This window comes from Canis lupus, chromosome 25 (genome assembly GCF_003254725.2).
Source record: "Canis lupus dingo isolate Sandy chromosome 25, ASM325472v2, whole genome shotgun sequence".
Lineage (NCBI taxonomy): Eukaryota > Metazoa > Chordata > Mammalia > Carnivora > Canidae > Canis > Canis lupus.
The window spans coordinates 42,355,751-42,380,272 of NC_064267.1; the positions used below are offsets into that span (position 1 = coordinate 42,355,751).

Consider the following 24,522-nt stretch of genomic DNA (forward strand, 5'->3'; position numbering starts at 1 on the left):
GGACCTTGCATTAAAATCAGGGCCCAAATAAAATGTCAAGAGCTGAGCCTGCAGGAGAGGGAAGGAGGGGGGAGGTATGGAGTGTTAACATCAAATTCAACCGAGTAAATTTTAAAGACCTAATAGACTTTATTAATCAATTCATGCGTCAAGCAGCATCCCATCTAGCCAGTAGAGAGGAGATCCAAGGAGCTATACAAAATGGATGGATTTTACTGGCAGAAATGGGGTGAGACAGTTAACAAAAGAAAGGATTTTTTCAGGCTAGGTCACCTTCCCTTAGGGGGAGAGCAGAGGGTCTTATTTGGTGATTACCTCATCTTCCCTTGGGGAGGAGGGTAGAGAAGGCCCATGTGACAGGTTACATCATTTGTGCGGACCAGAAAATGCCTGACTGATTAAGACCACATTCAGGGGAGGTTGAAACTACAGTTAGGTTAAGTAGGAAGCTCTGGTTTTGTCGCTTGACCTGGCCTAAGTGACTCCATTTTGGACTTGTGGTTTTCTTTTTAAAAGGAGATAAGGGGGCAGCCTGGGTGGCTCAGTGGTTTAGCGCCTGCCCTCAGCCCAGGGCGTGATCCTGGAGACCTGGGATCGAATCCCACGTCTGGCTCCCTGCATGGGACCTGCTTCTCCCTCTGCTTGAGTCTCTGCCTCTTTCCGTGTCTCTCACGGATAAATACATAAAAGCTTTAAAAATAAAAAATAAAAATAAAAGGAGATAAGCTGGGTTCTGTCCAAGGTCAGAAGTCAGGGACTGACTTTAGAAAAACCTAGATTGCGTTGCTTGTCAGATGGTTACAAATGATTTTTGCTTGGTTCCGATTTAGCTTAAACAGAAAGGACCATGGGATGCTTAGCCAGCTGTTAACCTTAAACCTGGAAATAGAACCTCGTCTACACTGACGACTATTGCATTGTGGTCATTAGTGTAACGCGGGAAAGAGAACTTTCTGAATCAAGGGGGTTTCATTTTAAACTCTGAAGAAAATGTTTTTTTCACCCCAAGAGAACATCTCATCAAATCATTTTAATTACTGTACCTAATATAAATATTTCCAGGCACTACTTTATTTTGAATTATACATTTGTAAGGTTACACTATCACCTCAGACTGTAGGCCACACAAAACCTTAAATTTGATGGGGGACTTCTTGAATGTTCTTATCTTGTTTTCCCTTCAAGATCCGCTTTCCTCCCTCAAGTCAGCTTCACGCCTGGTCTTCCGGGAGTTTCCCCAAAATCAGCCTTTGAGATGCAAGGCCCTGGGATTTTAAATTTCAAAAGCCCAAACTGGGCGGGGGATGGGCGCCTGAAGTTTTTGGCAAAGACGTCAGTTAGACTGTCAAGTTTGCTCCTCCCCCCCACTCTCCAACCGAGAAAACTTCCCAGATTGCATGAGGGAAACGAGATCCAGAAAGGAGGGAAAGAGGATTTGGTTGCCGCTGGGTCCCCTGAAGAGCCCTTGGCCATTTCCGTACAAGCTGGTTTGGGGGGTGAAGGTCAAAATCCCAGTGGACTCCCCAGGTAGATTGAATTTCCAGGAGCTGAGCAGACCTTTGCCCTCCTCCTCCTCCCCACCTGGTGAGGAATAAGAGAGGCAGAGGAATAGGAGAGCCTGCTGAAAGGTCTCACGTGCCTCTCACCCCAGAAGGTGGCCAGAGAAGGTGCTATGGGGCAGGCCTCGGATTGCCTCCCAGCCACCTTTGTCATCAGGCACTTCCTTCTGCAGGCCACCCCTGGGGGGGAAATGTTGCCACAAGGGGACCAGGAGGAGACTGCTATGGCCTTCACCTGTTCCCTGTGCCATGATAACCCGAGAACCAATGGGATGATGGGACGGAGGGCATCTCACTTATTGCTGGCTCAGAGGCCTCTCCACCTCCAACCCCGGGAACTTGGACTCAGCCTCAGTAGAGAGGAAACAGGTGCCAAAGGGACTGAGACTAGGTTTAGGAAACATGTTCTCTTGGGCTCGGGATGGAGAGAGATGCTTTTCCCTGTTTACCTTCTGCACTTTACCAGATGTCTTTATTACTTATTCAAAAATAAAATAATATTAACTTCAAGAAAAAAATTTCACTTTTTGCACATGTGTTAAGCAGGTGAGCGTCCTATTTACTACGTTGTTCAAGCAATATAGACTGTAAGTAATTAAAGCCACATATTCATTTTACAAGCCAACATAGATAATTGTTTTATATTACTTTGTATTCATATTCTGGCTCTACAGATACGATCTTCTAAACCAGACTTACTCATTTTTGATTGCTACTGTCTTTCCATGCAGACAGTTGGCTGGCTCACTGCTTTGCAAGGGACAGTATAAATATTTATTTGATTGATAAATGTATTGACTCAAGTAAATGGATATGTGACCATCACTACAGGCTCTTTGAAGATTTGATTCAAATCATTTTGGAAGTTTGACCATATATTGAGGGCTAATTGTTTTCCAGAGAGAATAGAGAACATTTCTTTGTCCAGCAAGTTATTTGAATAGCAGATAAATGAGACCTTTTGTAGACTGTCATGACACAAAGAAAGTGACTCAAACTAAGTCATGAAGAATGAATTTTTCTCCAGAGGCCCAGGCAGGGGAGGACACTGTAGGCGTTGGGCACATGTGTGCAAATGCATGGTGGTATAATCCAAACGTGGCACTTGTGCACAACTTGCTAGATTGATGATGAGAAATGATACTGGACAGGAGACAGGATGCTGATCATCAGAGGTCAAGTTCTCATTGCGTTTACTAGCATCATCCACAGGGAAGATGCATTGGGCTCCAGGCAGGATCTTCCAAGGGGCTGGCTGTTACAAAGCATAGGGACATGAAAACAAATGCATGAGTGAATATCAAAGCACTTGAAGAAAGTGTCCGTAATTGCTTTTTCCCTTTATTCTCCCTTACAATCTGCAATTTAGCAGGAAAGCCTGTTAGATGTAATCCTGGGGTTATGAGATAAAATGCAGGTACCATTTGTCTCCTGTGAGCACTCAGCTTTAGCGTAGGTTGCTAGAAAGGGATTTTTGCTTACCACCTGCATGTTTGGAAAGGTTACATGGGGCATGTTGGGTGAAAAGCAAAGCAGTTTACTGGCTCCTCTCACCATATGGCTTTGGAAGGGCTCAAATGACGTCTGCTCCAGTCACCCTATTTAATATGGAACCCCCATCCCGTGCTCAGCACTCTCTGTCTGGCTTTCCTAGTTTTTCGTCACAGCATTTATTCATCTCACCTTCTAACACACTATGAAATATATTTCCTTGTTTTGTTTACCATCTCTCTATCCCACCCTGCCCCTCCCCATAGAATGCAAGCTCCATCGGCAGAGGGCTTTGTCGATTTTGCTAAAACCACACCATACCCTGTGCTTGTGGAATGGGGAGCGAATGAATGCCATGACTTCTCAGCACGTCGGCCACACCCCCACCAAAAGTAAATGAAAAACCCATCCAATGCCAAATCTTCATGATTTGAAGATTAACACTATTAGCTTTGTAAATACCACTGCTTCCCTGCATATCATGGACATGGGAAAGTTAAGGCCTTTCATCATTCCGATGAGGCAACGTGTTGAACAGATTTAGAAGCTCTGGGGTCAAGTAGACCTGGATTCAAATCCCACTGAGCAGTGAATGAGTTACAGTCCATTTTTCTTTTCTTTTCTTTTCTTTTCTTTTCTTTTCTTTTCTTTCTTTCTTTCTTTCTTTCTTTCTTTCTTTCTTTCTTTCTTTCTTTTTTTAAGATTTTATGTATTTATTCATGAGAGACACAGAGAAAGAAGCAGAAACACAGGCAGAGGGAGAAGCAGGCTCCATGCAGGGAGCCTGATGTGGGACTCGATCCTGGGACTCCAGGATCATGCCCTGGGCCAATGGAGGCACTAAACCACTGAACCACCCAGGGATCCCTAGAGTCCATTTTTCATCTGTAATATGTACAGTGATGCAACCTCCCAGGGTTGTGGTAAAGATTAAACAGGATAAAGTCCAAAGCACAGTGCCCATGGCACATGGTAGGCACTTGAAAACATGTTATTATTTATCATTATCATTTTGGGAGCTGTGTTAGTCTGCTAGGGTTGCCATAACAAAGAACCACAGATTGAGTAGCTTAAAAAAACAGAAATTTATTTTCTCATAGTTTTGTAAGGTAGAAGTCCAAGGTCAAGGTGTTGGCAGATTTGGTGTCTCCTGAGTCCTCTCTCCTGAGCTCGCAGATGGCCACCTTCTCACTGTGGTCTCACATGGTCTTTCCTCTGAAAATGTGCATCCCCGTTGTCTCTTCCTCTTCCTAAGGACATCAGCCGTCTTGGATTAGGACCCACTCTTATGAGCTCATTTTTCTGTTTAACCTTTACCTGTTCAAAGACCCTGTCCCTAGGTTAGGGCTTCAACATTTTGGAGGGACACAATTCAGCACATAACAGAAGGCAAGGAAGGTTTTGACAAAGAACCTCTAATTTTGATATACTGGATAATGATACTATCTTTAATTTCCAGAAGCAAAGGTACCGTAGTGGGTATGTTTTGACTAGCAGATAGGCACTGAGAAGGGAATAGATCAAAGTATTCAGAAGCAGGTGTTCATTCTACAAACAGGAAGAAAGGAAACCATAGGGAAGAGGAAAACATTACACGTGCAGAGAGCCTGAAAGGAGGTATGGAAGTAAAACTATGAAGTGGCCCCTTCCTGAGTGGTTGGACTCTACCCGAGGATGCATTGGAAGGAGCAGTAACACAGAATGGCTAAGTCACCAGAGGAGATATAACTAGCAGCTGCTGTTGAGAGAAAGGTGAGAAACAGAGAAGGCCACCGTATTTCTGATGGTAAATACCTCCTCAAGAGAGAAACTCAGTTTCTCCGCCAGTGGGGCCTACTGTTCCCTGCCAGGGAATTAGCCACATGGCAGAGCTACTTCTAACTAGACCCCTGAGAAATACAAATCAAAACCACAATGAGACACCACCTCACACCAGTGAGAATGGGGAAAATTAACAAGGCAGGAAACCACAAATGTTGGAGAGGATGTGGAGAAAAGGGAACCCTCTTGCACTGTTGGTGGGAATGTGAACTGGTGCAGCCACTCTGGAAAACTGTGTGGAGGTTCCTCAAAGAGTTAAAAATAGACCTGCCCTACGACCTAGCAATTGGACTGTTGGGATTTACCCCAAAGATACAGATGCAATGAAACGCCAGGACACCTGCACCCCGAAGTTTCTAGCAGCAATGGCCACCATAGCCAAACTGTGGAAGGAGCCTCGGTGTCCAACGAAAGATGAATGGATAAAGAAGATGTGGTCTATGTATACAATGGAATATTCCTCAGCTATTAGAAACGACAAATACCCACCATTTGCTTCGACGTGGATGGAACTGGAGGGTATTATGCTGAGTGAAGTAGGTCAATCGGAGAAGGACAAACATTATATGGTCTCATTCATTTGGGGAATATAAAAAATAGTGAAAGCGAATAAAGGGGAAAGGAGAAAAAATGAGTGGAAATATCAGAAACGGAGACAGAACATGAGAGACTCCTGACTCTGGGAAACGAACTAGGGGTGGTGGAAGGAGAGGTGGGTGGGGGGGTGGGAGTGACTGGGTGACGGCACTGAGGGGGGCACTTGATGGGATGAGCACTGGGTGTTATTCTATATGTTGGCAAATTGAACACCAATAAAAAATAAATTTATATAAAAAAATAAAAAATAAATAAACCGCTGGAAAAAAATATAACTAGACCTCTGAGAAATTGGGGGAAATTTTTGAAAACAGGTTTTCTACCAGCAGATTACTATTTTGTTACCAGAAGCAAAAGCAAAAACACAATTTGAGTTGTAAGTAATACTTTTATGAAGAAGCAGGTTGCAAGCTACAGGCATGGACATCTGAGACGGGGTCTGTGAAGTGGAGCCATAGACACCTGGGCCTTCACCTGCTTGGTTACTTTTCCTGTCCCTATCTGGGAAGGTTTTGGAGAGAGGATTCCAGATTCTATTATTTTTCCTGGGCATTGTTCCAGAAGATAATATTGTACTAATACAACAAAAAAAGTTTTTTAAAGCAATTGCATCTGTGTTTAGAGTTGGGGTTTTGTTTTGTTTTGTTTTTTGGGGTTTTTTTGGTTTGATCTTATTGTTTATAGAGTCTTTTGAGATTTTTAGCACGCCCATCTGGCAGACACACTTAGTGTTTTGGGATCAGGCCTCTGCAAAGTGTGTGTTAGAACTGACTGGCATAGCCCTGACTCACACTGTCTTTCTGCACTTGGGAAGGAGCCCACCATCTCCAGCCTGAGGAAATTGTGGCTTTCATCACGTTCTTCAGCTAGCACTGTGAGAATGGATCTGTGCCGTTTCTAAACCTAGGGAACCGCATCTGTATTTTTGGCCTCTTATGTAAACAAATTCCAGTGATAATTTGATAGAATAGGAAAGTAAAAACCTATCTGGTGCTCAGCTTAAGCACATTTATATGTATCCTTTCATTTTAATCCTCCCAGAAGTTGTGACTGGTATGAGCAGTAGACAGAGATTATGAGACTGGCCCAAGGTCACACTGATACTAAATCCTAACACTGGAATGTCCCTCTGGGTCCCAAACAACTGCTTGGACACCTTTGACTTTGTGCCTTCACATTGTAGGAACATAGTCAGTGACGTCCTACCCATTTTAGTGTTACATATGTTTTATCCTCTTATTGCTTATATCACCTTTTTCTCCTGAATCATAAGAACTTATGTGGGATTTTTGCTCATTGTTTGTTTTTGTTTTTAACAATTTATTATTTTTTCTTTTTTGGGGGGAGAGGATTAGAGGGAGAGAGGGAATATTAAGCAGGCTCCATCCCACAACCCTGAGATCATGACCTGAGCTGAAATCAAGAGTCGAACAATTGACTGACTGAGCCACCCAGGTGCCCTGTCCATTTGCTTTTAGAAAGATTCTTATCATCAGTGTCTGTAGTTTTCTTACACATCCTCCTTTGTTCAAAATCTTGTGCAAGTTCTGCTTTCAGAAAATCTTCCTAATGTGATATTGTGCCTGGGGTATAAACACCCAGGTCTTTATGCTTGGTAAGAAGAAAATTACAGTCATTGTGAGTTCTGTAGGACCTCCAATTTGCTTTATTATAGTAGAATGTTTTTCTATATAGAATACTGCTTAAAGTTGCACCTCTGGACCTCAAAACCAAGGAGAGGAAGCAAAACTAAAAGCTACAACCTCTGCAGTGACTTACTGAGTTAAAATAACAGCTTCTAATCAACCACAATCTGGAATTCTGATTCCAAGATTTCAGCAGGAGAATAGGATGATATTAAAAGCATGTATAATTTATTTTTTTAAAAGATTTTATTTATTTATTCAGAGAGAGAGAGAGAGAGAGAGGCAGAGACACAGGTAGAGGGAGAAGCAGGCATCATACAGAGAGCCTGACGTGGGACTCGATCCAGGGTCTCCAGGATCACGCCCTGGGCTGCAGGCGGCGCTAAACCACTGCACCACCAGGGCTGCCCATGTATAATTTATTTTTTAAAAAAGATTTTATTTGTTTGAGAGAGTGAGAGTGAGAGAGAGCATGAGCTTGAGCAGCAAGGGAGGAGAAGCAGACTCCCCACTGAGCAGGGAGCCTTATGTGGGGCTCGACCCCAGGACCCTGAGATCATGACTTGAGCTGAAGGCAGACACTTAATCAACTGAGCCACCCAGGCTCTCCTAAAGAATGTATAATTAAAAAACAAACAAACTCTTGAACTCAGAGAGCACTAGTGCTTGCCAGAGGGGAGTAAGTAGAGGGATGTGTGAAATAGGTGAAGGGGATTAAGAGATACAAATTTCCAGTAATAAAATGAATGAATCATAGAGATGAAAAAGTACAGTATAGGGTATATAGTTAATAATATTGTAATAATGTATGGTGACATGATAGCTACAGTTGGTGAGTATTGCATAATGTATAAAATTACACTGTGTTGGGCATCTGAAACTAATGAAATATTATATGTCAACTACACTCCAATAATAATAAAAAAGCATGCATAATCATGCTCAGTATGATACTATCCCCTGGTTCCTGTACCATTTTCTAAGAAGAACATGGTATTTTAAAATTATTTTTAAAATAATACATTTTACAGTATTATTTTTTGCATTTATTATATTAGTTTACCTAGGTTTTTTTTTTAAGATTTTATTTATTTATTCATGAGAGACACAGAGAGAGAGGCAGAGACAAAAAAGCAGGCTCCCTCCAGGGAGCCTGATGCGGGACTCGATCCCAGGGCCCCGGGATCACGACCTGAGCCAAAGGCGGACATTCAACCACTGAGCTAACCAGGCATCCCTCTTTTGCTCATTTAAAAAATTAATTTGTACACATACACACATACAATGGAATACAATGGAATATTATTCAGCCATAAAAGTGAATGAAATCTGGCCATTTGCAATGATGTGGGTAAAGCTAGAATGTATTATGCTAAATGAAGTCAGTCAGAGAAAGACAAATGCCATATAATTTCACTCATATGTGGAATTTAAGAAGCAAAATAAAAAGAAAGAAAGGCAAACCAAGAAATAGACTCATAACTATAGAGAACAAGCTGATGGTTACCAATGGGGTGGTGGGAGGGGTTTGGGTTAAATAGGTGATGGGGATTAGGGAGTGCACTTGTGATGAGCACCAGGTATTGTATGGAAGTGTTGAATTACTAAGTTGTACAACTGAAACTAATATTACACTGTATGTTAATGAACTGGAATTTAAATAAAAACCTAAAAAAAAGGTATATCAAAAAATAAAAAAATCAAATTTTTTTGGCCTCTTCTGTATTTCTACAAACTCTTTAGGGAGATTAGCCTCTTGTCATGATTGTAATTGCAGATGTTTCTTCCCAGTTCATCATTTTTCTTTTCACTTTTTCTGATATGTTTTTTTTAAAAACAGGCTTATTATGGGATGCCTTGCTGGCTCAATTGGGAGAACGTTCAGCTCTTGATCTTGGGATTGGGAGTGCAAGCCTCATGTTGGGTGTAGAGATTACTAAAAAAATAAACTCTAAGAAAATCAGGCTTCTCGAGGTATGCTTTCAAGATAGTAAAAATTACCCTCAATTTTTGACAAATTAAATACCAGCACCGTAGTAAAGAGAGAGACTATTTCTATCAACCCAAGATTTCTCTCATGTCCCTTTGTGGTCATTCCCCCTGTCCCACACCCATCCCTTTGGTACCACTCACCTCATTTCTGTTTTGCCTTTTCCAAGGCATCCTAAACAGGATTATACAGTCAGTAGCCTTTTATATCCAGCTTCTTTCACTTTAACATAATTCTGTTTTTTTTTCACTTTAACATAATTCTTTTGAGATTCAACCATGTGATTGCATGTATCAGCAGTTCTTTTTATTGCTGAGTAATATTTTGTCATTTGTATGTATTTATCTATTTACCAGTTGATGCATATTTTGGTTGTTTTCAACCCAGAGCTGTTATGAATAAAATTGCTTGAAAAATTACCATGTTTCCAAGTTTATTATATTTATATAGTTGAATTTATCAATCCTCAAATTTATGACTTTTGGATTTTGAGAAAGATAATAAAGGAATTACCATTTTTTCCTTTTAGTGTGTGCACTGGTCTCATTTTTTATGTGTTTGGAGTTTACACAGATCTTTGATCTGTTTGGAGTTTATCTTGGTGTTAGGGATAAATCAGTATTTTTTTCAAATAGCTACCCAGTTGTCCCCAAATACCTAAGTCAATCTTTGTGATCTCATTTAGGAAACTATTTTACAATTACTTTAAATAGTTTATAATTTAATACAAATATTGTAATTTATTATAGTTATTTGTATTTATCACTGCTATTCAATTAAAGTTAAAAATTAAAAGCCTATTTTTCTTTAAAGTTTATTTATTTATAATCCCTACACCTAATGTCGGGCTTGAATTCAGAATTCTGAGATTAAGAACTGCCCACTCCACCAGCTGAGCCAGCCAGGTTCCCTAAAAACCTATTTTTCTTTGACCTTTCAAGTACAAACCTAGTAAATTCAATTGTAAATCAAGTAATTTTTTTAAGATTATTTATTTATTTGAGAAAGAGAGGCAGAGATAGTCAGAGAGAGCATGTGCAGGGATGAGAGAGAAAAGCAGGCTCCCTGCTTTTTAGAGCCCAACTAGGACCTCGATCCCAGAACCCTGGGATCATGGCCCAAGCCCAAGGCAGACACTTAACTCACTAAGCCACCCAGGTGCTCCCAATCAAGTAATTTTGAATGACAATTCAAAACACTTGGTTTCATTATCTTTTTTTATAAAATATTTTATTTATTTATTCATGACAGAGAGAGAGAGAGGCAGAGATACAGGCAGAGGGAGAAGCAAGCTCCATGCAGGGAGCCCAATGTGGGACTCGATCCAGGGTCTCCAGGATCAGGCCCTGGGCCAAAGGTAGCACTAAACCGCTGGGCTACCCAGGTGGTCCCAGTTTCATTATCTTTTGATGAACCCTAAATGAACCTATTATCGTCAACAAATTATAATCCTTTAAATTTTTAAGCACTGTTTACAAGCTTAATCAGATTGTTTTAGAAATTATTAATCAAAACTATGGAACTTAAAAATTTAACACATTTAATTCTCTTAAATCTAAGTTCTATTTACAAATTTAATTAAATCATCTTAAACATTTCAATCTATACCACAAATTTAGTGTATTGGATTTTCTCAAGCATTTCTAAAATCTAAAGAGGCATAATTACAAATCTAACAAAATCAAACCAAGTATGTGAAAATCTGTAATAAAATAAATGTAAACATATAGCTCAAATTCTTTTAAATATCTCAAAATCATTATAAAGATAACAGATACTCCTAAGTTTAAATATTGACTACCAACTCAATCACTTACATTATTGTGTGTATTTAAATTGAACTGAGAAATATAGTATAACAGATTCTCTATGGTGGCATTTTAAACATCTTAAGAATACACAAAGTACAACTTCTAGTTAAAGAACTATTATATCTCTCTGGCAACACCACTAAAATGACAATTATAGGATTTTTCTAAAACATAAACCCACAAGGACAAAGAGAATAGGAAAGGCAACAATTTTGCATGCTAGAAGGCAGATGATTTACTGGTAACTGACTCAACAGCCCCAAGAAAGCTGAAATCTAAGCTATGGTGAGCAAGTCAAGAAGCAATCAGATTTGTGCCACAGAAACTCAGAGTAGGGAAGCTCAGGAATGGGCAGAAACAGGTTCTTTTGAAAGCAAGGGTAAAGAAGAACCTGAAAACACTAGGAATGATTAAAATTTTGTTTGAGATGTGGTTAGAACCAGCTTTTTCATTTCCTCCCTTCCTCTGCACAACCAGCAACAGTTTTGCTTCACACTCCAGAAGATTGGAAGTTTGGTCTCTAGAGGGATATGGAGGGATACTGTGGCCTCAGGACCCCAGGTCACGGGGACAAAGGGACTCAGTGTTGAATATGGCAAGAGATTAAAGGAAAATCCACATACTGATTTAGGAGACTCACTCTAAGTCTCCCAAGGCTCACAGGATACTGCAGGCAGCCAGTTTCATGCCCTCTAGGCAGAAAGCTAGAAGATTCTTCTTTGGAGAATCAGACTAGGCTAAGTGAAGAGATCAAAAGATAGTCATACTCAGAATCCTCCAACCGAAGAGCCCCAGCAGATCACCCTATAATGAAGTCCTCCTCTGGACAAGCCCTGCTTAAATGCCAGAACTTCCAATCAACTTCCTAGCACCCATTCCTAAATGCACATGGACAGCTAAGAGTTATCAGGCTTTTGTGGAAAGCCAAAACAAATCATCAATGCCACCACCACCAACAAAATCCAGGAAATACAATTTTGGAGAAAATAAAGACGGTGCACACAGGCAAAAGAAAACACTCAGTAATAGCTTCAGCAGGATAAGAAGAGGTATTATAGCCATGAAACAAGAACAGCACACAATAAAAAATTTCAGAAAATTAAAAAGAGCTTTTAGAAAGTAAAAAAAAATATGATAGGAAAAATGAAAAACTCAACAGAAGGGTTGGAAGATAAAATTGAGGAACTCTCCTAGAAAAAAACCAAAGGTAAGAGGTGGAAAATAGGGGGGAAAATTAAAAAATTAGTTCATGACACCCAACATCTGGAAAAAAGGAATTCCAGAAAGAAATCTTACCAAGTGCCTTACATAACGAATGACAAAAGATTCCTATCAGTTATCCCAAGCAAGGTCCACTGAGGAGAAAGAAACCATTCTGCTATTTTACCAGGGACAGTTCATTATGAAGAATTATTAACCAATGGAGGGTGGTTAACAACCTAGGAGTAAAAGAGGGCAAAAACCAGTACACAAACATTTATGGAAATGTTATTCATTATACTCAGAAACTGAAAACAACTCGGAAGCCCAAGCATCAAAGCAGCATCTTGGAAGAAAATCCAGAAGCTATGAGAAAGCAGGGGTAAATCTGAGATGTTTACAGCATTCCCAAAGTAAAAATTAAAAGGAAGCTAGCTTGGCTTGGGGCACCTGGGTGGCTCAGTCAGTTAAGCACCTGCCTTCTGCTCGGGTCATGATCCTAGGATCCTGGGATCGAGCCCTACATTGGGCTGTCTGCTCAGTGAGGAGTCTCCTTCTCCCTCTGCCCCTGCTCGCTCTCTTGCTCACCCTCTCTCTCTCAAATAAATAAATAAAATCTTAAAAAAAAAAAAAAAACAACCAAGGCCAGCTTAAGAGTTCAGTACTTTGCTGTTTTATCATCATGTTCTTGATGTCACAGAGGATAATATTCTGAGTAAAATGTTGAAGACTCGCATCCACAGTGTGATCATTAAGATTCAGACTCTGAATCTGGGGAAGTTTCAGAAATACCTTCATCTATTCATTCCACTTATATTTTCTATTTTTTTTTTGAGATTTTGTTTTTTTTTATTCACTAAAGAGAGAGAGAAAGAGAGAGAGAGAGAGAGGCAGAGTTACAGGCAGAGGGAGAAGCAGGCTCCATGCAGGAAGCCTGACGTGGGACTCAATCCCGGGTCTCCAGGATCACTGGGCAGAAGGCAGCACTAAACCACTGAGCCACCCAGGCTGCCCTATATTTTCCTTTTTTAGGTATAGGCAGGGACGATGTAAATTTATTATATTGAAATTAACAAAATACATATATTGTGTCAATATAATTTATAAAACTAATGAAGTCATACAAATACTAAAAATAACATAATAAAATACATGTCTAATGAAGGATAAAAGAGCCTTTGAATAAATAGAAAATAAGTGATTTAAAAAACATTGTATTGGGGCGTCTAGGTGGCTCAGTCAGTTAAGTGTCTGACTCCATGCAGGGAGCCCAACGTGGGACTCGATCCCAGGTCTCCAGCAGGATCACGCCCTGGGCTGAAGGTGACGCTAAACCACTAAGCCACCCGGGCTGCCTTGAAGAAATATTTCAATGCAGTCAGCTCTTATTATAAATTTCAGTTTATTCCATTCTCTTCTTAGCCTCAAACTCATCTTCTCCATTATCAATAATGTTACTTTTAGGGCACTGGGGTGGCTCAGTCAGTTAAGCATCTGACTCTTGATTTCGGCTCAGGTCATGATCTCAGGGTTGGGAGGTCGAGCCTCAAGTCCTGGCTCTGCGCTGGGCATGGAGCCTGCTTGAGATTTTGTCTCCTCTCTCTCTAAATAATGATGATGATGAAGTTGATGCTGCTTTTTTATTCCTAATGTACAAAATTACTACCATCTCAGAGCAAAACTTTGGATAGTTGCAAGTCTAAGTTTTGCTGTGTTTAGACAAATTGAACCAAACACAGACACAGAGAGGAACACATATGATGTAAATTTGCACCAAAACCATCATAATTGCTAGTTTAAATAAGGTAAAATAAATTAATTATCTTCATAATTCATTTAAAAAATAACATCTTTCTACCTTTTGGAAAACCAATGCTCTGTGAGCTTTGGAGTAACATAGAAAGGTAAAGTTACATGCGGAATTTACCTTGAAGTCCTGACTTCTCCATTTCTCAGTGGGCTGTTGAGATAACAAAATCCTTTTTTTCCCCTAATAAAAGATCTGATTCCACAAACTCTCCATGACACAGTTTCTCAACCCCAGTCTGTGAAATCCCCTAATTTACATGTGATTTCCAAAGCAGGGAGAAATTTGATCTAATGGAATAACAGTAGTCTGCAAGAGAAAGCGGAAACAGCCGTGTACTAACTTACAAACGTATTTCTTAGACGCTTAGATTTGGAGTCCCCCATGGAGTGTGTGGTATCTGGCAGGTCATTCCAACACTTCATGAGCAACTTTGTTTTTTTAACTGCATAGATGATAGATGATGCTCCTTAATTATGCAGTTGAGGAAATACAGCAAAAAGCATGCAATTCTTAATGATCATTGATGATTAAAAAGTCAAACACCAGGTAGGAGCAAAAGCTGAAATAAATGCCTTTGAAGAATACAATCAAGAATGTGATCAAGAGGGGCACCTGGGTGGCTCAGTCGTTGAGTGTCTGCCTTTAGCTCAGGTCGTGATCCTGGGGTCCTGGGATCGAGTCCCGCATCAGGCTTCCTGCAGAGAGCCTGCTTTTCCCTCTGCCTATGCCTCTCCCTCTCTCTATGTGTCGCCAGTGAAAAAATAAATTTCAAAAATCTTAAAAGAAAAAAAAGAATGTGATCAGGAATCAAGTATTGTTAAATAGTTGATGAGGAAAGAGATATTTGGTATTAGGGGCTGAGTTGGCTGTTATGGATGTGAAAGACTGAGCAGCCGGTGAACAAGAGGGAAAGGAGAAAGAAAGAGGCAAGGACCTCCCTCTTTGGGGCACACTTCATATCTGGCATTGGGCTGGGTGCTTTGGATTTATCTCATGTTATCCCTCCAAGACTCAGTGAGGGGTCATCTTCATTATTTCCATTCTGGAGATGAAACTGAGACCAAAAGAGATGACATTTGCCCGAGGTAAATGACAGAGAACAGGGTTTAAACCCAGACCATCTAATCACACTCTGTGCCTTTTTGTCCCAGTGGAGGATTTTTCAGCTGGGGCAGTGGTGGGAGTAGCACAATCTCAACCATGGGGGTGAGGGCAGGTTTTTGCGTTGTCCAAATATACTCAGATGCTGTGATGCCCAGCGGGGCCCATTTTTTTCCCCAGTGTCCCCTCAAGGGCTGTCTAGTGAGTTGCTGGTCCAATGGGGAAAAGGACCTAACACTTAGGACCTTCACCAGGTGAACAACAAATGCCCCATCATCTTGCCTTCATAACTGGTAAAGAAGAGATGCCAGGGGATTCATGAGAAACCTTTGACCTCTCTTTTTAAAAGTAAGCTCAATCTCCAAGTTCATTACAAAGATTTACTGGAAATATATAAGAAACCTAAAAATATGCTAAATATAAATAAAAACTTTAAAATAATTCTACCAATGTTCTACTAAGATACCAAATAATGGTGTGTACCCTCTAACGAGGCTCACTGCCCAGCCTTCCGGAACCAAGTATGAAGCAATGCTAGGTCAGACCTAGCAAGGTCTGGGAACTAGACCGGGCAAGGTCAGCAGATGCCCCAGTGACAGGAGAGAAGACACAAGGTATCTAAGCCGTCGAGGGTCAGTTTCTTCACTCATAAAGAGTCGTGTACCGGCTCACAGGTGTTTGGGAGCTTCATGAGATCTGGGGAGAGCACAGCGAAGCCCATGCTCCAGCCAAATCTCAACAGTCTTGTAAAAACAGTGCAGACTCCTCTGCAGCTCTCCTTGCAGGCATGTCCATTAACAAAACATTCACAGTTAACAAGAACAAGATGTTTGGGGCGCCCGGGTGGCTCAGTCCGTTGAGCCTCTGACTCTTAATTTCAGCTCAGGTCACGACTCAGAGTCCTGGGATGGAGCCCTGCATGGGCTCTGTGCTCAGCGGGGAGTCTCCTTGAGATTCTTTCCCTCTGCCCCTCCCTGCCAATGTTTGAGCGTCCGTGTGTACTCTCTCCAAAAGAAATAAATACATCTTTAAAAAAGAAATAAGAATGATGTTTAAAACCGTATTTATGGACTTTAAGGTTTTCAAAATAGAGAAATACGTAACAATAACTATATGTGAATATATGACTTAAGATGAGCTAATACCAGAATAGTTAACACCCACTTCTTCCTTTTTTTTTTTTTTAGAGATTTTATCCATTTATTAGAGACACAGAGAGGTGGTCTTGTGCATACTCAGTTCTCAGGAGTACTAAATAAGAATCTGCATATTAACAAGATCCATATTAACAAGATGATTTGCAAGTGCCCTAAAATTGCAGAAATATTTTCAATCAAAGAAACTTTTTAACAAGTAGCATTTTTTTTCTCTTTCATTGCATGTCTGACTTTTATCTTTCATTGCTCCTGCCCTTTAGTTACCAGAGGTTTCATATATATAACCTTCTCTTACAGATAACCTCAATTGTTGGTGTTTGGTACAGTCCCTATAAACATGTCATCTTACAAATCACTCCTTCATCAGACAAAACGTATCAGTTTAAAATTTGAGTGACAGGACACAGTCAGAGGAATAGTTGAAAAGAGGGCTAAGGAAAGAAAGTAAAGTGCAGGGAGCCTGACGTGGGTCTCTAGGATCACACCCTGGGCTGAACGCGGCGCTAAACCACTAAGCCACCAGGGCTGCCCAGCTCCTACTTCACAAATATTTGGGAGATGTCTCTTAGCTCGGCTTCCTTCAAGCTGTATCTGTCATGTGAAACAGTTGTATTTACTGCCCCACTGATGCTTCTTCCCTGTGCATATGTGTTTTCCTTTCAGTATTTGGGTTAGTGGTGTATACACATTTGAACTTTTCCACAAATGATCATTAACATTGCTCTAAGTTATTTTTTCACCTATTCTTTTATTGGCCACAAAGTATTCCATCAGCTAAATGTGCCATAATTATTAATTAGTCCCAACTATCAAACCTTCAGGTCAGTTCTGATTTTTCACTGTCATAATTAACCTATGACAAATATATGAAAATGTTACAGGATATCTCCTCCTTTACTGCCTGCGGTTCTTGGTCATGCTGCTTAGAATGAAGAGGTAGACCAGATGAACAGTGGTGGTCAGCAAAGCAAAGGCTATTGAGCCATACTACAGAGCTCCCAAAGAGGGAAAGGACCTGAGCAGGTTACCAATTTGGTGTTTAGATCTTCTATTTTTGGTTTTTATAGGCTCTTTAGTGTGGGCTGTTTTAATCCGATTAACCCTCCATGCGCCTGTCATCCGAACAGGTTTTGTCATCTATCTATCACTTGGGAAAGGGTGGAGGGCTCCTTCCAGGGTGGTGTAAAGTCCCTTTAAGGGTGGTATCCATGAAGGGCGTGGCCCCTTGTCCCAGCCTGCCTTTTTTCCAACTATCCTTCATTAAAAATGTTATACACATCTCTAAAAAATTCCGGAGGATAAATTCTTAAGAGGTAGAATGTTTGGGTCAAGGGGTATGAATGAACTTAAGGTTTTTAATGGGTATTGCCAAACCAATTTATGCCCTTCTCAATGATTATTAATGCCTTTTTTTCCCTTGTTCTTATCAATACTAGGCTTTGTCACTTAAAAAACAAACAAACAAACAAAAAACCAAAACACAGCTTTACCAATATGAGAGACAATAAGTGGTAGAAAATAATTCTCTAACTTAATAAGTGTAGTATATGGGAAATAGATGAGTCTTGACAAGGCTGGGTAGTAATTCTGAATATGAGATTTCTGTGGTCTGCTCTGTTGAGGTGATCTGCTGACCTGTAGCATAAAGGTCATATTTAAAGAAAGCTTTGTGCCTCAGAACAAACCCTGTGTTTATGAGTTAGAAGAAAGGAGGCTTGGATTCCGGTTCTAGCCAGTCATCTTTCCTTAGGCAAGTGTTATATTCTCAGTAATTTACTTTAAATACCTCAGAGGAGCCAGTAGGATGCTTATCTGTGTGCAAGTTAACTTGAGTCTGTGCCCCGAGGATCCTCCCTCTAGAGGCCATTATTGCAAGCACTTCAAATACTGCCTTCTAAATCAGTACCAGAGGGTTAATTAATTAGTATAATGAATGTCAGAAATAATTTTTCACTGATAAAATGAGTAATGTGCAAGATATGAGACAAGTAAGATTGTACAAGTGTTTCTCTTTTTAAAATTTTTATTTTATTTTATTTTCCTTCTGGTATAGTTAACACACAGTGTTATATTAGTTTCAAGAATATGATATCGTGATTCAACAATTGTATACGTCTCTCTGCCTTTTGTTTTGTTTTGTTTTTTAAGCTCAGTAACTACATTGCTGGAATAGTGCCCATCTAGAACTCCATTTGCTCAGGAATCCTCCACTGAACCAGGGATTTAGTTGCTTGATCTGGCGAGAAGGATAGCTGATTATGTCATGTAATATAGGTGCACTTGCCCCGGAGAGAAACTTTCCTGTCCCGCAGAGTGCCCAAGTACATGTCAAGGAGGGAACTCTGTTGAGCGTCCAGAAATGTAGTTTGGACTCTTGTGGTGGCTGCTTGGTGGTGTCTTTCTTGTGGCAGTGTTCAATCCGAGACTGCCTTTCATTGTAACAGACCCCCTGGTGGTATGGTCCTAGGGAGGGACAACCCACTCCTTCTAACTTAACCTCTTAGAGACTTTTTGCTCCTCTGTATGAGTTGCTAGGGATGAACTAAATTGTTTCTGACCTCCCAATTAGTTCTAAAAGTTCTAGATCATGTTGTATAAAGGACACAGCATTAGATTCAGATTGCCTGGCATCGTCATTCAATAGAAAGGAAATATTTATCATATTTAATGTTAAATTCGATAATGTCTAATAGAAGGATTAAATAGCAAAGTTCTGTCTCTCTCCAGAATTAATACTCTTTCTACTGATGCCCCTGTGTGTCAGATAGATTCACTAACAGGTACTATCACAGATAGCTCTGCAAGAGACTAAATTGTGTCCCCCTAAAATTCTTATGTTGAGGCCCTAATCCCTAGGGTGACTATATTTGGTGATGGCATGTTTGAATGGGTCATTAAGGTTAAATGAGGTCAGAAAGGTGGGGCCCTAATCCAATGTGATCGGTGTCTTTAAGAGACAGAGATTGGGATGCCTGGCTGGCTCAGTGGTTGAGCAACTGCCTTCAGCCCAGGGTGTGATCCTGGAGTTCCAGGATCGAGTCTCACACTGGGCTCCCTGCATGGAGCCTGCCTCTCCCCCTGCCTGTGTCTCTGCCTCTCTCCTTCTGTGTCTCTCATGAATAAATAAATAAAATCTTTAAAAAGAAAAAAAAAAAAAGAAGAAACAGAGATACCAGGGATGTACAGGGACAGAGGAAAGGCCATGTGAGGCCCCAGGGAAAAGGTGGCCATCTACCAGCCCAGGAGAGAGGCCTTGGAGACACCAACTTTTCCAGCATCTTGATCTTGAACTTTCAGCTTCCAGAACTGTGAAGACATAAATTCTGTCATTAAGTCCCTAGTCTTTTTTATGGCAGCCTGAGAGACGAATACACCCTCCCCTCTTTGAAGATGGGGTAGAAAGATGTTTAAGAAGAGAATTCGGGTAAAGCGCCTGCTGACCCTGGACCCTGAGATCACAACCTGAGCCGCAGGCAGAAGCCCAACCTACTGAGCCATCCAGGCACCCGAGGAATGGTAGCAATTTTAAATGACTGCCAAAATGCATAAGAGTTCAAGGATTTGATAATTTGATTACATTTTCAAATAACCTTTTAATTTATTTTTAACTAGGGGATCCCTGGGTGGCTTTTGAGGTCCACCTCAAAAGTGGCAGGTTAGGGATTTTCTGAAAGGAACGAGCTACTGTGATTTTGTGAGACTTTATAGAGCTTTGTAACTTACATTCTTTTCTCCACAATTATAACAATCATCACAAATCCTAAATGAACAGTAACCCTTTAAAGAACGTAATTTCTGTTGGGTGGGGTGCTAGGTAAGATGGTAGAAACGGTCCAGAGCCCTGAGAGTCCAGTTATCTTTTAGATATCAAGGAAGGGGTGAAGGGTAGGAGAAGAGCCTCAGGAATGATGGGACACAGGGAGGCAGCTCTACAAGGAGAGGAAAACTGGTTGAAGCCCAGGCCTCCAAACAGGGAGAAAGAAGTGAGGAGCAATTGGGCAGTTGAAAGCTACAGGGCTTCCAGAACAACACCAAGAAGGGCCTTGAGACGGGGCAAAGGACTGGTAGGGACCAGGGCAGTGGCCCACAGAGGCATAGCCAGGACCTGTGAGGACCCCAGGGAAGAATGAGTGGGTGGGGATGGGGGAGAGGAAACAGTAAAGAACGAGAGGATCTATGACAAGTTTCACCTGCTTAGCAATTTTGCCTTAGGCTGAGCCTTCCTGACCATAATTGCAACCTTACACAGCGATGCTAGTGAGAGAGGAAGGTGACCGGTTTCTCTGCACTGTCCCCATACCCATCTCCTCCCCCGTAGCCCTCATCTAAGTGTGGAAAGAATCTGGTTTGCTTGTCAACTTGGTGGAAGCTTTGTCATCTCACTTAACTACCCAGTTCCATTACAGGTTGAAGAACCTGAGATAAATTTAGATAAGCCTCCGGGGCTCCTCCTCAGGGCCAGGAGTTGACACTGTCATGAAATCAACATAGAACTTACGTGCAGCCCATAACCATGGAAATGAGGTTTGCTTGGGAGAAACCCAACTTGCTTCTAGAGGCCAAACGGACCATTGGCAGATCCATTACTAGAAGCGTCCTGTGTAGTGACACTTCTATGCATCAGACAAAGCATAATGGTGCTTTCCCCGGTCCTGGCCATGGAACTGTCGTTCTCTATGAAGAAAGTATCCACTCGTCGTGTCTGCCCTGTAGACAGGAAGGGAGGCAGAGAATGGAGCAGTTGCTTTGGAGCCGGCTCCCCAAGTTACGGAATGTCTACTCACAGAGATCCTCAAGAGACAGCCAGCCAATGGAGTCTGCGTGATGTTAACATCAATTGACTTGACAGATTTTTAAGATTCCTTCCAGCGCTTTGATTTTGTGACCCTAATCTCTAAGGAAGATGTTCACTGATGCACAGACCTCACTTCTAATTTGATGTGATGCCAGATTGCAAAGTTACAGCTGATGTTAGACACAGAGCCGCATGTGCCCACTGCAGTGGGTTTTTGAAATCCCAGACCAAACTGTCACTGTTGATATTGGAATCAGTTGTAATTCCTACCCCCTTCTATTCAATCGCAGGTAATTTTTAGATGGTGGAAGATCTCTCTGAGGAGTGAGTATCGATCAGCAAAGCCCGGAGAAACAAAAGATTCTCATGGAGCATTCCTAGAGAACTCCCATCTTCAAGGTAAGGAAGGGAGCACATTAGGTACTTACTAGCTCAGTTCTCTTTAATTACTGATAGATTTTGTCCAGAAATATCCAGTATATCATTGTTTGAAATATTGATATGTAATTATGTACCTAAAGACCAAAGATAGTTAACATATCCCGAAATTTCTCTTGGGAAAAATCTTCCAGGGTTTAAGATTTCAGGTTAATATGTCAATTCCATTAATAATCTTAAATTGCATAAATATAATTTTTTCCTATAACATTTCATTAAAATGGGTTTCCTTTAGTTAAAAATACATTTTTTAAAAAATATTTTATTTATTTATTCATGAGAGACACAGATATAGAGAGAGAGGCAGAAACACAGGTAGAGGAGAAGCAGGCTCCATGGAGGAAGCCCGACATGGGACTTGATTCCAGGACTGCAGGATCACGCCCTGGACTGAAGGCAGGCGCCAAACTGCTGAGCCACCCAGGGATCCCCTAGTTAAAAATAAATTAAAAGGTTATTTGAAAATGTAATCAAATTATTAAATCCTTGAACTCTTATGCATTTTGGCAGTCATTTAAAATTGCTACCATTCCTCGGGTGCCTGGGTGGCTCAGTCGGTTGGGCTTCTGCCTGCGGCTCAGGTTGTGATCTCAGGGTCCAGGGTCAGGTTCCCTGCTTAGCAGGAAGCCTGCTTCTCCCCTCTCCTTCTACCCTTCCTCCCTCATGTTCTCTCTTTCTCTTTTTCAAATAAAAGAAAATTTTTTTTTAATTCCTACTATTTCTTTTTAGTATCAAGGTTTGCTTCAGAAGATTTTTTTTTTAAAGAAGAATCTTAATCAGCATGTAGGCTAAAGACAAATCACTCTCCAGTTTCCCTGTGCTTTTTGCTTTCACAATATGAAAATTCTAAATAAAAAGCAAACTTTTTTTTTTTTTTTTTAACAAACTCCCATGTACCTATAACCTGGCTTCAATGATACTCAAAATGTGGCCAAAATCTCTACACAAAGTCACTGTTCCCCCTGGATTAGTTGGAAGCAAATTTCGTTTGTTAGATCATTTTTTTTTTTTTTTTTTTTTTAATTTTTTTTCATTTATTTATGATAGTCACACAAAGAGAGAGAGAGGCAGAGACATAGGCAGAGGGAGAAGCAGGCTCCATGCACCGGGAGCCTGATGTGGGACTCGATCCCAGGTCTCCAGGATCGCGCCCTGGGCCAAAGGCAGGCGCTAAACCGCTGCGCCACCCAGGGATCCCTGTTAGATCATTTTATGCTAAACTACTTCAGTAGGTATTTCTTAAAAGGATTCCCTTTAACTAAATTCCTTAATTATTTACCTTAAGTACAAAAATTTAAAAGTAGAAGCTGTTTTAGAGATTTTTATTTTATTAGGAGTTAATAGCAAATACTTTTACGTGTGCATTCTCTTTTTACTGTTACAATATCCTTGTGAAATAAACAGTTTTATCCCTATTTCACAAATGAGTCTCAGAATGGATATAACTTTCTGGAGTTCCAGAGCTAATTATGGACATTGCCAGGACTGGGCACTAAGAGTCAAAAAATCAAGTATATAAATCTTCTTCTTTTTTTTTTTTTAAAGATTTTATTTATTTATTGGAGACAGAGAGAGAGAGAGGCAGAGACATAGGCAGAGGGAGAAGCAGGCTCCATGCAGGGAGCCTGATGCGGGACTTGATCCCAGGACTCCAGGATCACGCCCTGAGCTGAAGGCAGATGCTTAACCACTCAGCCACCCAGGCATCCCAATATAAATCTTATTCTTAAAGACACATTCTGGGTGTTCTGCATGGACTTTGATAATCAACACTCTTAAAAAACATTCTATTATTTAAATTATAGCATGTAATAGGGGTTTTTTGTTTTTTGTTTGTTTTGTTTTTTGTTTTTTGTTTTTTTTTAGGCAGAGAGTAGGTTTTCTTTTGTTTTGTTTCCTTAAACAGTTGAGTCTGGATTGATTGCCTGCAATTCCTGATACTGCATACATCTTATTTTGCTAACCTCTTTATAGCGAGTATTTATAACATGCATTAGTGGTTTAAAAAGAACTATGTTGGGAAAAGACTGTCCATTTCTTGGTGAATAACAATCAGTGAAAGCACTCCTCACTAATTTAATTGTAAAATAGACATGTTTCTTCACAGTTATAAAGTAAACTGCTATCCAGGCACCTGGCTGGCTCAGTCAGCGGAATGGGTGACTCTTGATCTCAGGGTTGTGAGTTCGAGCCCCACATTGGGTGTAGGCATTATTTAAAAATAACATCTTGAGATGCCTGGGTGGCTCAGCGGTTGAGCTTCTGCCTTTGGCTCAGGGCCTGATCCCAGGACTTGATCCCAGGGTCCAGGATCGAGTTCCACGTCGGGCTCCCTGCATGGAGCCTGCTTCTCCCTCTGTCTGTGTCTCTGCCTCTCTGTGTGTCTCTTATGAATAAATAAATAAAATCTTTAAAATAAATAAAGTCTTAAAAAAATGAACTGCTACATAATACATTTCATTTACATTACATTTACATACACATTACATTTTACTTTCTAAGCATTATAAAGCTCATGTCTAATAAGTGATAAACACTCATTGACACACCATGTGATTTCGGGTTGACTTCCACCAAAACATGGCGAGGGGCATTGGCACTGCTTGTGTTTTAAGTGTCTTGCTTGCCCCAGACACCCCCACACCGGCGCCCCCTGCTAGGATATAGGGGTGGGGGTGGGCCAGCAGTGGCTTTGGGATAAGACTTGTGGGGTTCCTGATCCTGGGAAAACAGGCAATATAGTGGGACCTGTAGAACTGCAGTCTGACGGCTGCAGTGTCAGGACTGTCTGGTGGCCCCTTGCCCCAGAGTAGCACCGAGTTACTGAATTAATCACCTGGTGAGCTCAAAGGCTCCTGTGTTTCACTTTGAGAATTCCTATAGCATCGAGGGCCCCAGCAGAGGAGAATACTCCAGACAACAATGTTGTTTGGCCCCCTTCGTCCCCTTAGTCCTTAAGGAATCCCTCAGAAGGCCTCTCTGCAGCAGAAGAGGTGTGCGTGGGGCACAGAGAGGGGCTCAGGGGTCAGTGGCCAGGGTTTGAAGCTCTGCTGCCTCCACCCAGCTGTGTGGCCACGGGCTGACCCTGACTCCCTCTGTGAGCCCA

General features: G+C 41.1%; 1 protein-coding gene across 9 annotated transcripts in view; it reads left to right on the plus strand.

The window, feature by feature from the left end:
* Positions 1–24,522, plus strand: part of FBXO36 (F-box protein 36) — a 106,700-nt gene that overhangs the window by 36,204 nt on the left and 45,974 nt on the right. For all 9 annotated transcript variants that reach the window (XR_004816664.2, XM_035717954.2, XM_035717951.2 and 6 more), the window contains one exon: positions 21,269–21,377. Coding sequence is in view for 8 of the 9 variants with exons in the window: in XM_035717954.2 (XP_035573847.1) it covers positions 21,269–21,377 (109 nt within the window). In the remaining variant the exon portion in view is untranslated. The remainder of the gene's footprint in view (positions 1–21,268; positions 21,378–24,522) is intronic.